This window comes from Trachymyrmex cornetzi, unplaced genomic scaffold, assembly GCF_001594075.2.
Source record: "Trachymyrmex cornetzi isolate Tcor2-1 unplaced genomic scaffold, Tcor1.1 scaffold313, whole genome shotgun sequence".
NCBI lineage: Eukaryota > Metazoa > Arthropoda > Insecta > Hymenoptera > Formicidae > Trachymyrmex > Trachymyrmex cornetzi.
The window spans coordinates 494,074-510,918 of record NW_017297828.1 but is presented as its reverse complement, the minus strand read 5'-3'; the positions used below and the strand labels follow the sequence as shown (position 1 = coordinate 510,918).

At 34.0% G+C, this 16,845-nt stretch overlaps 3 protein-coding genes across 5 annotated transcripts; all 3 read right to left on the bottom strand.

Annotated features, from left to right (window-relative positions):
• Nucleotides 1-1,254: 1,254 nt before the first annotated feature.
• On the bottom strand, nucleotides 1,255-5,621 carry LOC108762633 (rab-like protein 6). The gene is made up of 6 exons (XM_018509704.1): nucleotides 5,538-5,621; nucleotides 4,839-5,043; nucleotides 4,268-4,758; nucleotides 3,024-3,823; nucleotides 2,089-2,590; nucleotides 1,255-1,964 (listed from the first exon to the last, which is right to left on the bottom strand). Exons 2-6 carry the CDS (start codon nucleotides 4,966-4,968, stop codon nucleotides 1,764-1,766), a joined length of 2,124 nt encoding a protein of 707 aa, XP_018365206.1. The 5' UTR covers nucleotides 4,969-5,043; nucleotides 5,538-5,621; the 3' UTR covers nucleotides 1,255-1,763.
• A 479-nt stretch (nucleotides 5,622-6,100) lies between these two features.
• Smyd3 (SET and MYND domain containing, class 3) lies at nucleotides 6,101-10,187 on the bottom strand. 2 transcript variants are annotated; one of them, XM_018509744.1, is made up of 6 exons: nucleotides 10,050-10,187; nucleotides 7,647-7,888; nucleotides 7,254-7,558; nucleotides 6,802-7,081; nucleotides 6,504-6,666; nucleotides 6,101-6,357 (listed from the first exon to the last, which is right to left on the bottom strand). In XM_018509744.1, the coding sequence occupies exons 1-6, from the start codon at nucleotides 10,178-10,180 to the stop codon at nucleotides 6,144-6,146; spliced, it is 1,335 nt and encodes a 444-aa protein (XP_018365246.1). In that variant the 5' UTR covers nucleotides 10,181-10,187; the 3' UTR covers nucleotides 6,101-6,143. The 2 variants fall into 2 exon arrangements, with proteins under 2 accessions (XP_018365246.1, XP_018365247.1); XM_018509745.1 differs by lacking the exon at nucleotides 10,050-10,187 and adding an exon at nucleotides 8,449-8,824.
• Nucleotides 10,177-13,968, bottom strand: Surf4 (Surfeit locus protein 4). 2 transcript variants are annotated; one of them, XM_018509747.1, is made up of 4 exons: nucleotides 13,788-13,968; nucleotides 11,943-12,617; nucleotides 11,470-11,567; nucleotides 10,177-10,331 (listed from the first exon to the last, which is right to left on the bottom strand). In XM_018509747.1, exons 1-3 carry the CDS (start codon nucleotides 13,836-13,838, stop codon nucleotides 11,481-11,483), a joined length of 813 nt encoding a protein of 270 aa, XP_018365249.1. In that variant the 5' UTR covers nucleotides 13,839-13,968; the 3' UTR covers nucleotides 10,177-10,331; nucleotides 11,470-11,480. The 2 variants fall into 2 exon arrangements, with proteins under 2 accessions (XP_018365249.1, XP_018365248.1); XM_018509746.1 differs by lacking the exon at nucleotides 10,177-10,331 and having other exon boundaries at nucleotides 11,350-11,567.
• Nucleotides 13,969-16,845: the final 2,877 nt, after the last annotated feature.

Sequence of the window (16,845 nt, the reverse complement as noted above, 5' to 3'; positions counted from 1 at the left end):
TGTCGTGTTGCATTTTGCATTGCACGGTGGAGGACTACAGCTGTTATCCTGACTTCGGATCGCATGATTTTTCCTTTAAAACTGAATAATTTAATTCCTTCGGAAGGTAGAGCAAAGTTCGATTAGAATTTAACTCATTAATTTAATTCAAGAAAAACAACTCGGAAGTATTGGAATTGGAGTTTGCCAACAAGGTATTCAATAATTCTTATATATTACTAAATTATATTAATATTTGTACGCGATATTAAATACGTGAGAATATATTTCAAGAACTGATTGCTTCGAAAACTCGCCAACGATTTTGAAATATTTTATATATGTTATAAAAATGTATATTATAATATTAATATCAGTAGTTACGAGTAAAATAATGAATTACATTTTTCTGATTTTTCAACAAGTAATGGTAACAAAAGTTCTAAGAAAAGAAGTCCGCTGATTAGAATCGACGGAGGTCTTCCACTGGTAGTGGAAGATCTTTCCAAGCTAATTTGTTTTTGTCATATTATAATTGCCAGGAAAAAATATATGATTTTATTGTAACGTATATTTTAGTGTATAGTGTATTATATTAAAAAAAAAAGAAAAACCTAGCAGTTTGACATTATAATTATTTGTCATTCGATATCAAAATGATGTCTTTAATGCTATTTTGATGTAAAAATAGTGTCAATTTGCTGAAAGATAAAAAAGAAAGAAGTCTGTCGATTGTAATCAATGAGGGTAGGCCTCTCAGAAATTCAGAGAAAAGGACGTGGATGTGTCATTCACCGAAAATATCCATGGCTATATAATTAATTCTTTGTGCACACGGAAGTGTCAATAGACAGGTTCATTTAAAAACACAGGCATCTACTCTCAGCCGTTTAGGTTTCTCTCTGTACTATTACCTGAAAAAGGTCGTTCCGACGTTTTTTGAGATTAAACTGATTGAAATTAAATTAGCATTTGTTTAGAACACAAAATATGTTCAAAACTGCGAATTACTTAATTCCACTATAGAAATAAGATATTTTGTTTTATATACATTTATTAACATGAAGCTGCATGGGCATACAATGCTATACACCGTTATGAAAAATACAACAATAACGTAACATTTATATAGTATAACTTCTTTAAAAGAATTATATTCAACAAGGACAGTGCGCATATGTTTTAAGCTAAAGAGAAAATTTATAAATGATATCAACGATAAATATACATATAAATCTTACTGTAAGTGAACACAAATATTAAAAATGGAAAGTATAATAAATAATACCGTAAGTATGCTGTTATAATGTCACATAGTCGTCATATTACGTACAGGGCAAAAGAATATTCACGTATTGTATCCATTCACGCAACAAACTCATCACGTACGGTTTTCCAAATGTACGTGAAAAATCGTCAAACATCCAACATGAGAAATGCAATATAAATAAGTGCATAGTTGATCGATGAAACGTATTCCTCGTAAAATCACAATTTTTATCGTGGCAGATTGAGATGCCGAGCCCGGCTGAAATACGGGTCAAAGCGGTCCCAAAACGGACGTCTCACTATTTGCGGAAAACGAGTATATAACGAGTTCGCAGATTAATACCGCGATTCGAAACACATTATTTCTTTTTCGCAAAAAATAATCTTATTCTTCCGCTTTCGGGGAAGCGTAACATACATTACATCGAAGAGAGCGAAGTCTTTCTGGAAGATGCGTGGCGCTTTTAATAAATGTTATCGAGAATATTTCCTAACATTATGCTAAATAATGAATGCTAAATTGCTTCGTAGGCTACATCAACGCCAATTCTCGTGACCGAGCCGTTCAAAAATTTTTCAAGCTCGTCTCGCTCTCGATTCTCGTCCTTGGATCGATGAGATGAGCGTTTTTTCTTTTTTTCGATCTTCTCAGTTTTCTCCCTATCCTTATCTTTGTCTTTTGACTTCTTCTTTTTCCTTTTCTCCTTTTCATCCCCCTAAAATCGATTAAAACAATAAATAATAAATCCATAACTCAAAATCAATTGAAGAATTGAAAAAAAAACGCTCTCTAGGTCAACTAAGAATCTTCTTTTATAAATCATTGTTGAAGACAATTACCTTCTCTTTATGTTTCTTTTTTTCTTTCATCACTGGACTACTAGCATTGGAGCTTACGTGGCGCACACTAGTATCATCGAGCAGCTCCAGATGAACATTAGAACTTGTCATGCTAACGTCCAGACTTTTATCGCTCAATTCCAGTCTATCCTTTCTTGTACTAGTACTACTCACGTCTTCACCTCCTTCAGGACTTTGTCGCCATTTGGAATCCCGTCGCAACCAGCTATCAAAAGCATCCGAGTTTATGTCTGGTTGCTCGTTTGACTCATATTCATTCGAGATCTGCAGCTCTTGTTCTATAGAAGAAACAGAGTTGCTTTTTGTGACTTGTTTTGGCTGCTCGATATTTATTTCTGGACCTGATAACGGTTCTAATTTGTGTTTCTGTTTGGACAGCGGATTCTCTGCTAATTTTGGCTGTATAGGAGAAGCTACTTCTTCGATGGACGACAAGTCATCCTCATAACCGGCTACCAGAGGATTACCAGTCTCCATGTCACTGTAAAAAATTATATTGCGATAATATAATTTTTTAAATATATTAATACTGATTGTAATTGTAATTGTAAAATGGAAAATACAATTCTTAGTAATAGTATGTATTGATAATTATATTTATAATATATTGAAAAATATAGAGAATTACTGAAACTAGGATAAAAATAACTATTAATATGCACAAAGATAAAAAAGGTAAATACAAGAGAATTAAAGATTTTATTTTAAGAAAGCAATGGTGTAATTTATGCAAGTTTCTTTTAATTGATAGAAATGCTTGATATAATAATTTAACACCTTTAATTAAAATAAAATTGAACACAAAAAGTAATTTTGTAAACTACAATTTAAATTATATACATTATTTTCTGATTTGTGTGTTGTACTTATATTTTCTAGAAATAGTAAAGCTTTTCAGAAAACTTTTTGCTTACCTCTCAGATTCTGCCTCTTCTTGAACTGGTACAGGATCCGGTTCCGGGGTAAGGGAATTAGGGCTCAAACTGCAGCCTTCCAAAAACGATTTGTCCAGCATTCCATCCGGCACAAAGTCCTCAACACTAGTCAACGGTGCGTTCAAATTAACATTTTTTATATTTGGCAGTTTTCCATCTATCTCATCTTCTTTCTTATGACCAAAGATCTTGGACATGAGTGACGATGACCGATTGAGTGAATCTCTTCTCTCGCCATTGTTATTGGCAGATTCAGCTGGTTTAACCGTTTCTATTTTAACAGTGGAATTTTGTGAAATAGATGATGTAATTTGTGATGTTTTCGTGGAATTAACTACATTATCCAATGTGCTCGCCGTAGAGCTCTCTTTCCTCGGTTTCATTTCTAAATTTTTCACTGGTATTGGAGTTCCACCTCCGATAGGACCAGGCATCGAGGCCGACCTTTTGACTTCTCCGATGGCATTTGTGTTGGAAGATGTAAGGTGATAATTACTCATAGACGACGGAACAATGTTTGCGACTAGATTACTAGCAGACACTGAGTCGGCAAGTGCTCTTCTACGATTCACGAGATTGTCTAGGAATTTGTTGTAATCAGCGTCGTCGCTATCCTGGAAGAGATCCAGTTCCTGGATGGTCAAACGCGTCTCCTCTTCATTGGTCTCGAGTTGCTTCAACAGTGTCTCGCGTTGCAGTTGCAGAAATGGTAAATTAAAAAATTTGTGTAATAATTTTAGGCCGAAGCCATTTCGCATCGATGACTCTGCGTATCTCACCTGCAACAATTCATTTAACTTTAGAATCAAGTGAAGTCTTTTAATTGGTGCTGAGTTATGAATATTGCTCGATATAAATTACACAAGTCAATGAATTTTTTTCAAAATAATTAGTAAAATTTATTAATAAAGTAATAAAATTAATAAAATATGAATTTTCTTTTAAAAACTAATTCTTTATATTATATTCTGCAGAAAACCTCAACATTCTTTCAAGCAAAACTTTTATTAAAGTATGATGGTTTCATGTTTTAATAATACTTGTTAAAATATTAAGAAAAACAAGATATAGAATTAATTTCTTAATTTTAGAAATTAAAAAATGTTAATAACTTCAATTCTTACTGTGGACATGATGACTGAACTTTTTTTAATTTATTACTGTAAATATTCGTTGATAACGAGACACACGATGATTATAATATTAACAATTATTTCAATTACTTGTGCTATTCTCTCGTGCAGTGAATCTATGAAGTATGTCACGTGATCCGCAGTGACGGTTCTGTGATGTGACATGTCGCAGTGGTTGCCGAGAACAATGACAGGTATGTGGCTAGGTATCTTCGGCAGCTCACGTTGGACATAATCAAATGTCCAGTTCTTCGTGATGTCCATCACAATGATAACACCATTGGTACCCTTGTAAACATCGAGAAACTCGGCATCTAGGGCAGGTTCCTCAATAATGTTTTCTGCATTAGCCGGAGTATTGTCCATTTTTAGACCTTCTAATTTCCGCCGGCGTCTACCACGATCTACGACATCCCATACCTCCACTTTGACCACGTCGTCGGTGGCTTTGTAATTCCACTGTATACTCGCCACCTGTATCTCTTCCGTGGGTATATACTCTTCGATAAACTTTTGCCCCTGCAGTCTATGGAATAAACATGTCTTTCCTACATTCCTGTCTCCTTTTATTATTATTTTCACTAAAAATAATGTGTAAAGATTGCATTACAACTGGTGTTCTACTTCATCATCTACACGTAAAGCATATACATGCACTTACTATTATATTGCACGCCTTTAGCAAACTTCCTCTGAAGATTTGTTGGCATGGATTGATGGGCTGGTCTGGGAGACGCATTTCCGATCCCATCGGATTTACCGGCTAATCTTTTAATGGCAGAAAACATCATGCGATTCCTCAAAGAAGCATCAGTTCAGAAGAAATAACTTTGATGCTTAAAAAGGAAAGTTAACTGCAAAAATACCTGTAGAAAATATATTAAAATAAAGCAAACAGTATGAGCAAGCAAAAATAACATAAAAATACTTACAAAATATTTATAAAATAATAACATAAATATATTGTTTCTTGAAAAAAACATGAAGGCTGTATAATTCTCATCGTCGACGCGACTATTTGAGGACACTGTAATTTACAATGTAAGCTAAAAACATATTGCTAGTGATAACGGTGGTAAATAACTTAATTGCTCTATTTGATGATTATTATAGCAATGACAAGTACTGTCCACGTCGTTACCGAGAAATGTACCGTATTCTAATGAAACAGATGGGAGTACAAGCATCGGAGCACTTAAAGCCTACGCATCCTCGCAAACAAGATTGAATGAGATCCGACTCTCTAACCCAAATGGAATTTTTTTCACGGTCGTCGGGAGAATTCGATGATTCGCGCGGCGTATGAACGATCAGGATCATCCCGAGGATTCGTAAAACATTCGCGTGAAATTGCACTTACCACTCGTTTAGCACGATACAAGACTCATGGAACGAAGCCGGATCTCTCGCCGCTGAACGCACTGTGAGACAGCTGTCATATGTAGCAGCCAGTAGCAGCTCAAGCAGCTGTTTCTTTCTCTCTCGACGTCCCAAAGTTGGCAGCGCTGACTGATCCGCATTCTCGACGTGCCAATCATAAAAAATATCGATCGCCAATAAACTCCTTGCGTGATAATAAAATAGATTTTCCGTTTATCTCCGACCTGTATCCTCTCGTTTTGAATAGTCCTTCTCTTTAGATTGCTAAAAACTGGATCTTACATTTATTTTATTTCAACCTTTCCCCTCTTGCCTCTCTCTCAAAACGTATATATATTTTTTTTTTTTAATTTTGGAAATTGTTCTAATTTTCTAATCAAATCATGGATACGATATTACGAACGATAGACGAATGATACAAAGAAATACAAAATAATTGTTATCTTAATAAATGTATTAATACTATTAATATGCTAAAATTCTTGTGTTCGAAAAAAAATTATAATTAGGATATACTAAAAATTAAAAAACACGCCATGTTTAAACAATAATTTATTACTATAAAAATTACAAAAATTTAAGATCGTTACGCGCTATTCGACTCCATATCAGCTTGATAAAGCAAAGGTCTCAATTCCTCTTCCACTATGGAGTGTTTATCACCATGCGTTATCGTTAGCACCGTGTTCGCTTTAATTAGTGCTTGAAGCGCTTCTTTCGGTTTTTCCAAGTGCAACTGTATCTTTCCTATTGTGAGATACAGCAGTCCTGTCAAAGGGTGTATTTCCCCGTAATACAATCTGAAAAGCAAGCAATGACATTCTCAACTAGAATTATTCATTTAAAACAAAAAAATAATAAAAAAGTGTATTATAAATTATCTTATAATTTATAATACAATATGTATTATATATTATCTGTACAAATTAAATAAACGATCACTCACAAGTATCCTGGCACAAGTTCCTTGCCATAAAACTCCGCATCTTCCCAACATTTCAGATTCATAGCCGCAATATGAGCCATTTCTAGAGTACGGACATGTTGTATATTAAATTTATGCATTACACCCTTCTGCTTCTTCAAACATATCTTACTAACATCAAGATCTATTGTCATTAATAAGGAAAAATATTAAGGAAAAATTGTATTGTTGTATAGAATAAATGCATTGTTCAAAAATTCCATATATCTATTAAATAAAAAAAATAATAAGTTTCTTCATGTAAATATCAAAAGGATACAAGCCATGGTTTTCATTTTTTCCAAGTGGTGAGCAGTAAAATCGACAACTTCCCGAAATGTCTCTTTAAATTCTACAGATATTTCCGTGCTACACTTCTCGCATTCGTCAGCTTCAATCGAACATGGCGAATCGCATGATAAGTTTGGACACGCAGCCGCTTCAGCCATTGGTTCCTCTTTCTTACATCGTTCGCAATCACACCAAAAGTAGTACGAACTGTGCAATTCCTCGCGTCTATCCTTATTAGAATTGAGTAAATCCACGTAGGATATTCTTATCTGTGCAAAATAAAATTACACAAATACCGAAATGTAAAATATATCTAAGTATTGTTTTTAATGATTGAGAGTTATCAGTAGAATCAATTGCATCAAACTTTTGAGAGCTATAGAATAAGAAAATTAAATGTTTTTCAACTATATTGGACTTTACATCTTTATCAATACTTGCCTGCGACCAATCCAAAGAAGGAAGATCTGTTAATGTTCTAACGATAATGGTAGTTCCTTCAAAAACAACAACCACATTAGGTTTACAACTATGATCTACCACAGATGCTCCCAGATAAATGCCAACTCCGATGGTATTCATATTGATATCCAGTATGTTGAAAGAGTTAGTACATATTCTGCCATAAATACCCATCAGCTCTGCAATATTAGGTATAAATGTCTCATCGAGAAACTGGGATAAAACTCCATATAACATGGTGAAATGTTCCATTCGCTTAACATCCACTTTTATGTCTGAATAATCTACAATTCAGAGATACAAATTGATTATATATATTTATAGATTTTTTCTTAAAATATCTTCTTTTTAAAAAGAGAGAAAAATATTTACGAGACATTAGGTCCTTGAATCTTCTAAAGTTTTTCTCAGTGTAATAGCCCACTTCTTCGGCTCCACCTTGATTGAGTTTGAGAATGATACGTGCCATAAGCCGAGCCGCATCTGGCAACACTTTCGGCGACACCTTTTTCAAACGTGTACATTCTGCCTTGTGTATCGGCCACGATTCTTTCTGACAATTGCGGTCACAATAATACACGTACTGACAACTCGAGCACTTTAACAATTTTCCACTGCAATGATATATCATATGATAGCAAAGTACTTACAATATATAATGCATTTATACCAAATGCATTTATACGTACAGTAATTTGCTTTATCCCTGGTGAAAAAAATTTTCATATTTTTAAGAATGTTGCATCTTATGAAAAATATCTTAAACTTATTCAGATTTCATAAATTTTCTTTAGAAATTATAAAATGAGAAACCTTAGAGCAGTCTTAAAATATTTCAAAATTCACATATCTAAATGAAGAAGTCAAGAAAAGACAGAGTTTTTCTTGGTTCTAATTACTTCTAAAGTGTGTTCCAATTTATATAAAAATCTAAGAAATTTTTTAAATGATGTAAAATTATATAGATATTCTACAGAAAGAATTCTGAAATTTACTTATATGAATTCTGAAAAATTATATGAAGAATTCTAAAAAAAACTTTTCACCAGGGGATATACAAAACCATAATTTAATCCAAAATACTTAAATTAAAATAATGTAACGGAAAACCATCAGATATAATATCGCAACTTTATATGCTGTTTTAAATATTTAGTATATGGTTTATTTATACCTCTTCAAACAATTGTCACATCGAGTAGTTCTATGTTTTGAGTTAAGAGTAAAAACGAATGGTCTACCAGTAAAGATTGTCGTTCCCTTTTTTGTTATGTCGGCACTCATTTCAAAAACAAAGGCATAAATTATATTTATGAAATATTCGGTCTTTCTATTCTGAATATGTGAAGATTTTAAAGCGATCTAACCTAGCCTACTTGTTTTTGTTCGACGATAAACACCGGTATTGTTCATAACCTCAAACTTCTAACTTATTAGTTTGTTACATTTTCTTTCAATATATACGTGGCGTCTTATATAATTCGAACGAATTTAAATTATAATAGAATATTTTTGTTTAGATAATATAAAAATAGAAATGCACACTTCTAGAAATTTATTTCTACAAATTTTTAATGTAACAGCTGTTTTCAATTAGGCAATTTACATACACGCGCGCGCGCGCGCACGTATAGGTATACATATATGAATTATTAGAAATAGCTGTTAAATTAAAAATTTGTAGAAATAGATAAATTTCTAGAAGTGCATTTCTATTTGCACATTACCTAAATATAAAAAAAAGTATATATATAAAATTCTTTTATTTAATTCTCACGTTATCTCTTAAGTTTTATATTTATGATGAATAATCATTTGTCTTTTATGTTCAAATATTCATAATTAAAAAATTAATTCAAATATTTTGAATGAAAAATTAAAAGTCAGGTATACATTAAATATTGTTACAAAAAATAATGAAGACTAAAATTATTCCAAAAATATGAAACATTATTTATAAGATTGATAATTTTTTCTCTTCCTCGTTTCCGAAAATTTTGATACAAATTGTATATTCTTATACTCTTATTTTGGAAAAGAAATTTTGAGTTTGATTGTTTAAATTTCATCTATATATTTTAAAAATTAGTTTTGACATAAATCAAAATTTTATATTTTCAAATATTGCGAAACAAAATTATATTTTCAGACATTGCAAACATAGAAAATTGACAAGTATAAAAAGTATATATAATGAAAAATAAGTCTAAAATCTTAATAAATTATTGATATAATTCATTAGAAATTATGGGCTGATAAAAAGCATTTACTGTTTCGAGCTTTTGTCTTATATTTAATGCTGAACTTTTGCAACATCAGTGAGATTTGTTGTAAATAGACTAATATGTGCGCATATGTATGTGTAAAATTCAGACTGAAATAATTTGCCATTTAATGTACATTATATATAATTCTGTATAAAAATTACAGAAGTGTTCACAATATGTAATAAAGGGACAATCGTCTTTTTTAACATTTCGTCGATAACAATATTCAATAAATTACGAGAGATATGCCAATTGTTATTAGTAAAAAAACTATTAAATTTTATATATATGTATAAAATATTGTACAAATATAATAATTTTGTTACGAATTGATCCCGATAAATTAGCAACGTCATAAAGGTAATAAAGTTCAACAATCAATTATAACAATAAAACGTAAATAAGGCTGGGATTAAAGGAACAATAGGACAAGACGATTCTATCAAGATTATCTTTTTATGTAGATATATATATATGTATATATATATCCGACAAAACATTTTTTTACCTTCGTAGGCAATGGTCGCATCTTTCGTCGCGCACCACCGATCTTACAACATAGGCAAATGGTTTCCCGTACAAAATAGTGGTACCTTTAGTCACAGGTACTCGCTTACACCCTTGATTCTTGATTCTCATTTTTTCAAACTTCTTCGAGCTTTACTCTCTCGCCGGTTAGCCTCGAGAAAATGTCGAAAAGGCGTTGCACTTCCCCTAGTAACTTTGTAGGATTGCGTCCGCCTTCCTCCTCTTCTCTCTCTCTTTCTCGTTTTGCTGATGTAAAGAGAGGTTCGTACGCACGCTATTTTAAGATCGGTTTATTTTCGCATGACATATTATTGGAGCTAACTATAATAACCCTTAACCTGCTGATTTCTCATTAACAATCCGCTCTTTCTCTTGTATTTCACAATTAAGACAAATCTGGAACACTTATTTACAGTCAATTAAGTTAAAAAAAGGTTACAGTATAACTAGAATCGACGGATCTCTTCTTCCCGGAAATTCTTAAATCTTAGATACAGAATGTGGAAGCATATATCCGATATTAAAATACAAGTTTTGAAATAATCGGTTCAGCTCGCGACTAAAGTTAGATAAATCAAAAATATATGGAAAAAAAATACATTATCCACATTAAACGCAGCGTCGTATATACAATATCAACCGTCTTAAATATTTTCACGTGTGTGTGTGTGTGTGTGTGTGTGTTATATGTGTATGTGGGTGTACATTGCCGCTCATAGAAGTTCAAATAGCCACATAAATTTCATTGAATCATCATGTAAAAATTAGAAGACTATAAAACAACAATTGTTAGTTACACTTTTATATATTTCAGGATACTTGTACACATACAAAAGCTTTATAAATTATTTTTAATTTTATATGCCAAAAACAAATCTTCGAAATTTATCGATTATTGTATTAATGATCTATGAAATAAAAACAATACATTGGCATATAAAATTAAAAATAATTTATAAAGCTTTTGCGATTGGTTGATACGTGTACAAATACCCTAAAACATATAAAAGAATAATATAATTGTTATTTCATATCTTAATTTTTTTACATGATCATTCGATAAAATTTATGTGAGTACTTAAACTTATATGAGCTGCAGTTTAAGTATGTACGTTTTTTTTGTTGTTTCTTTCATGCTAACTTTATATTCTAAAATATTATGGATAGTTTTACTAATCTCGAAATCTTTCGAATGTTTTGCCACAATGTTAAAATATAAAATTTGATTAGTCAACATAAATCGTTTCTAGACCGATGATATCCATGCAATGAGTTCTTTGTTATTCGACTCGTTTATGATTTTTTTTGAGCGCATATAAGGACAAAACGGGAGACACGATAATTCACTTTAACTTTCATGACAACAACCCAATGACGCATGCATCTTCCATATCCATAAGTGGAATTATTTCTACCATTCTTTCTTATGTTCATCCATTGATACACCACCTGGACCTAGAGAGACTATCATCAGAAGGCCACCGATGACTGATAATGTCTGTAATAAAATAAAATAAGAAATGAATGTCAGAATATTTATATAGAGGATAAGATTAAATATTGAAATTATATATCAAACTAAGGAATAGGCATAATGAATCACATAAAAATTACAATCATTTCAAAATTAAACAATTAAAATCTTCAGATTCAAAATAATTAAAATTTGCTCTTCCTTTACAATTTTTGAATTTAGCAATTTTCTTCTGATATAAGAATAATTCTTTTAATTTAACTTATAGTTTTTCTTTCACTTTACATTAAAGGTTACTTTGCAGAAACAAAACATTAAGAAACTAATCTCTTGGTTGTAATAATTTTTAACGTGATAAAAACTCAATATTTATGTAATTAGTAAATTCAGAGAACTTACCTGGAAGAAGTCGTATTTAAGGAAATCCCTGAGAGGTTTGTAATCGGGAATGGACCACCACGCATTGTGGTAAAAGTTTAACGCGGTCAGTAGAGCAACAAGTAGTAATGCACTCAGTTTAGTCTTGTAGCCAATTGTTACCAGCACCATTAGGATGCTACCAACAATATCCTGGAGGATCTGCAGAAAGGATATTTCGAAACGAATCAGCGTAATGAACATGAACGCCAACAGTATTCGACCGGCTAATTGCAGTAAATTTTTAGGTTTGTTGTCGCCGAGACTAGGGACGCCGGCAAACAGCGATCTGCCTTCAACACGGGATTCGGCCAATACTAATAAGAGCGCTCCTATTAGCGCTAAATTCCTGAATAAGAATTGCATGTCCCATAGAATGCTATAAGCGATAGTTTGTAGGATAACGATGAAGAATAGAACTCCGCAGGCTATGCTGACTCGCAATCTGCCAATCACCATGACACATCCACCGAGTTGTCCAACAAGATTTACAAAGACAAAGACGGTAGCCAGGAATTTTCCGCAACCCCAGGAAGCATCCATATATTCTCGCTGTTCACTCCATTGGAACCACATTCGTAAACCATCTTCTAGGAATGTAGCGATGAGGCATAATCGTGCCAACGTTGGAAGCACGTGCTTGCCATTGCGGATTACCTGTTGCAATAAATAAATACCTTAATATCTTTTAATATCTTTTAATTATATCTATTAATTTTATTTAATTGGACAAAAAAATTATGATTCATATTCGTTTAATAGATATGATTTGTAAGATTTTGGAAGTTTACAGCATGGCAGTTCTTAAGTTATATTTTTATGAACTACAGATTCTCTTCACAGTTCGTAAAAATATAATATTTAAGAACTTTAAAAAAATTATCTTTAAAATTTGCCCATGTAGCATACTTTATCTAAAGGATGTCCTGGAAACGTCTATAGGACGTAGAAGACATATTTAGAACAATCTTTAGATATCTGTGCTGTATGGATGTTTTGTTTTAACAAGTTTTATCTTATTGTTTGATATAAATTATCTTTCTCATACATATTTGAAACTTGTTGATCAGAAAATAATGCCGCATTATTGTGCACAAGTATGAAAAGTAGGTCTGTGAAAGTATAGACAATAAGATCCACATGTTCACTGAAGTCACATATGAACATCACTTAAGTAAAACATAACAATATTAAATAAATAATATTAAATGAAAATCAATCGGTGAGATTAAACACATAAATAAAAACGTAATATTTTCATTTACTTACACAGGCTTGTAATATTTTCATAAATAAGAACTTACTCAATTATCTATTTATATTCATATAAAGCAAATATAAAAATAACAGATGATAAGTGCGGACGTATCAGCAAAAAATCAAAGTCATCCTTGTACACATATGCAGCTATAAAAAATATTGAATCCATTTGAAGAAATCTGTTTGTATCAAATGATCGTATCTACAGGGTGACCACTGAGAAAGAGACGTAAAAAAATCATCACAGCTTGATCGTCGGCGACTTGCGTATCTGTCGAGGAAAATTCACCTGTGGAATTCATAACCTCGGCCGTACAATCATTTTAATAGCGGCCGTAGAAACGCGACAAGGAGCGAGCCGCGTGTGCAAAAATATGGAAAAATACGCGCGCCAAAGAATGATGACGTTGGTAGGAGCAGGCCGCCCGCGCCGTGCGGCTCGCTCTCCCATAGGACCCGAATTCCCTTTCGTTCGTTCTTTCACGCGCGGGGCCCTACGGCCCTCGGGATCCGCGAGTCATCAGACAACCAAGCGGTTAAGGAACGCAACCGTGCCGCAAGATTCACCTGGTCGGCGATCTCCTCCGCCCTCGAGAGCACCTCCTGCGAGATCACCATCGTGGTGCACTGTCTTTCAAAAACCGAAAAAATCTACCCATGCACACACACCGACGTACACACGTGCGCGCACGCAAGTGGCACGGCACGATGCGCAGAACGGAGCGGCGCGAGGGCGCGAGGGCGCGAGGCGCGCGGAGCAATGGCGAAGCGAGTCGAGTCGAGGCGAGTGGTGGGGCACCACCCGATCGCGGCGTCGCACCGGCAGCGCCCCTCCGCCCCTCCGCCCATGTCCGCCGTCCGTCGTCAGTGTGTGATGTGGAGATCGGCTGGTTGGCCGGCTGCGCACGCATCGTTTCCGGCGTACGTGGTCGTCGCAGTTCGCACGAGAATCGGCGCTGTTCGTCGTCCGAATGTCGAAGTCGAATTCGATTCGCGCCCATTCGCGCCCGTTCGCGCCTCGCGAGTTGAGCACCCGAGAATCTGAACGCGCGAATTGGTATCTTAAACCTTGACTTCTTTCCTTGTTGGCTAAATGAGAAATTTCTGAATTACTTATGTAGGCCATTTTGAGTTGTAAGGCCATGGAGATTACCCTGTATATGTATCTATTTTAGTATTGCTTGTATCTCGGTGAGTTTTTTTTTTAAATTATTTGAAATTGCATTCTAAATTTACTTAGGATCTAAGCACAAAGATGGCCGTAACCGAGTCGTAGAACGTTAAGTCGTAGATGGAGATTAATCAAAATATTGTGCGTTGACCTACGATTACGACCATCGACATATAGTATTGGGGCGCGATTCCATAATAGGCCTTCTACAATAAGCCGCAAGTCAGAACGTCAGAAGTCTTAACTAGTCTTGACCAAGTCGTTCAAGTTGGTTATTGGCCAACTTCATCGATTATTGACTTAAGATCGCTTAGAACTTCTGACTAGCGGCTTATTGTAGAAGGGCTATAATTGTTTTATACGCCTACAGTTGTCGGTGTCGTTACGCAGCTTTTTCACCATATATAAAATATTTGCGCAACGACACCTATAACTGTCGATAGGTGTGTAAAGATAGTTACGGAATCGCAAGCATGCGAAGCATGCGGCGAAATGTCTTTGATCTTTTGTCTTGCAGACCTAGGCTGCGTTCGGGCAGCGCGCTATCAACGCTATTTGTGTCATATTATCCTTGTTTCACGTTTAATGGACGATAAAGATAGAAAGACACAAATAGCGCTAATAGCGTCTCCCCGAACGCAACTCTAGAAAAAATAAGGTAAATGTTTGGGCACGGAACTCTCTTTCTAATATTGTCCTATTGGTCGAACTCTCTTTCTACTATTGTCCTATTGGTCGAACTCTCTTTCTACTATTGTCCTATTGGTCGCTACTACCCAACATCGTTCTATCTCTTTCTAGGTCTGTCAAGATGGTTCGATGCTATGTTCCGTCCAGTACTACATGTCGATGATTACGACTGATTAGGTTCTTCTTCTTGTCCCCCTGAATGGATTCACTGAGGTGGATTACAGTTACCACGCGTCTCATTAAGCCAGTTCTACATTAGTTGCAAGCTGATCGCAAGTTTGTTGCGACAGCCAATATGAAGCATTGATTTCAAAATGCAAGCTTCAGATTGGGTGTCGCAACAAACTTGCGATCAGCTTGCAACTAATGTAGAACCGGCTTTAGAGGTTTGTTCGCGTCGCATGTTCCAACATGCTCCTACTTCCTCCAGCCATAGCTCCTACTCACTCTAACGAGCGCGTTTGAATGAGTAGGAGCTAGGGTAACTGTCCCTATTAATATACCTTTTAGCCAATTTGTTTATTACTGAATTAATTATTAAATATTGTAGCTTTAATTTTATCTACTTGCAATCAATATCGGGTTTTCAACTTCTTTTTTTTATAATATTTCTTTAATCTAAAAAATATTGATACTTTATATAAATATTGATACTTAATAAATTTAAGCTAATTGTTTATGTTAATATTACATAAATCATTATTTCAATTATATTTATTTCAAAGTACACTTATAACAACATTCTCAGCTCCAATACAAGGCTCATTAATAGGGCCAAGCTTAAAATCTTGCGGTACGTATTACTAGATTCACGTAAATTCCTCATATCTTTCGAAAAATAATTAAAATACTTTAATACTAAAAAAATAAAATATTATCTTCGGTATCGTATGCATTAATAATTTAACTTAACAAAAAAAAATTTTTTTTATTTATTTGTGCTAGTTCTCTTTTTATAACTTATCGAAAAAAACAAAAGCACACTCATAGGGACATGCACAGTAATTGGGACAGTTACCCTATGGTAGGAACATGTTGAAGCATGGAATATGCGACGCGAACAAACCTTAGGTTTATCGCGTCTCATGCTCCAACATGCTCTTACCTGCTCCTACCATAGCTGATACTTACTCCAATGCTCCAATGAACGCATTGGAGTGAGTAGAAGCTATGGTATAATAGAAGCAGGTAAAAGCATGTTGGAGCATGCGACGCGAACAAACCTATTGTCAGTTACGATTATTCTTGTGCTGAAACTCTTAGGCTGCATTTCATTTATTAATTAATGCTCACAACAACGCTCGTGGAATCATTTCATCCTTATTGTTTATCAAATGTTAAATAATTAAGGATGATAATGGTGTTCGCGAGTATTAAGTAGAGTGCAGCCTTTGAAATTATACATTGAAATATTGTTTTTTCTCTCATTTCATTTCGATACAATATATTATTCAGCTCCCTCGAATCAAGAGTTTTTTCGACTCTAAAGGGCAGTATTCATAAGTTGCTTTCCATTTGCACACAAGTGAAACTGAGTCTGAAATGAGCTGAGTATTTCATACTTAGATTAATGACGTCATTATTTGCTTACTTTGGTAAAGATATCACATGACAACAGAGATTCGAATCTCACTTTTAAAATAAGTTTACGAAACTCACTAAAGTACACAGTCTTGTACAGATTATAGGCAAAAACTCAGTTAAATCTCACTTGTCAGAATGCAAAAGGAACGCCCATTCAACTGCGTTATGACGTCACAAGTG

Bases quoted from the DNA above. Each gene is read 5' to 3' on its own strand.
- Surf4 (XM_018509747.1), bottom strand. From the start codon at position 13,838: ATGGTGATCTCGCAGGAGGTGCTCTCGAGGGCGGAGGAGATCGCCGAC. The intron at 12,618-13,787 runs GTGAATCTTGCG...TTATTGCAACAG, and splicing joins CGGAGGAGATCGCCGACCAG to GTAATCCGCAATGGCAAGCA. The intron at 11,568-11,942 runs GTAAGTTCTCTG...ATTTTATTACAG, and splicing joins TTAAATACGACTTCTTCCAG to ACATTATCAGTCATCGGTGG.
- Smyd3 (XM_018509744.1), bottom strand. From the start codon at position 10,180: ATGAGAATCAAGAATCAAGGGTGTAAGCGAGTACCTGTGACTAAAGGT. The intron at 7,889-10,049 runs GTAAAAAAATGT...ATATCATTGCAG, and splicing joins TGCGACCATTGCCTACGAAG to TGGAAAATTGTTAAAGTGCT. The intron at 7,559-7,646 runs GTAAATATTTTT...TCTGAATTGTAG, and splicing joins ATTCAAGGACCTAATGTCTC to ATTATTCAGACATAAAAGTG.
- LOC108762633 (XM_018509704.1), bottom strand. From the start codon at position 4,968: ATGATGTTTTCTGCCATTAAAAGATTAGCCGGTAAATCCGATGGGATC. The intron at 3,824-4,267 runs GTAATTGAAATA...GAATTGTTGCAG, and splicing joins TGCACGAGAGAATAGCACAA to GTGAGATACGCAGAGTCATC. The intron at 2,591-3,023 runs GTAAGCAAAAAG...AATTTTTTACAG, and splicing joins GAAGAGGCAGAATCTGAGAG to TGACATGGAGACTGGTAATC.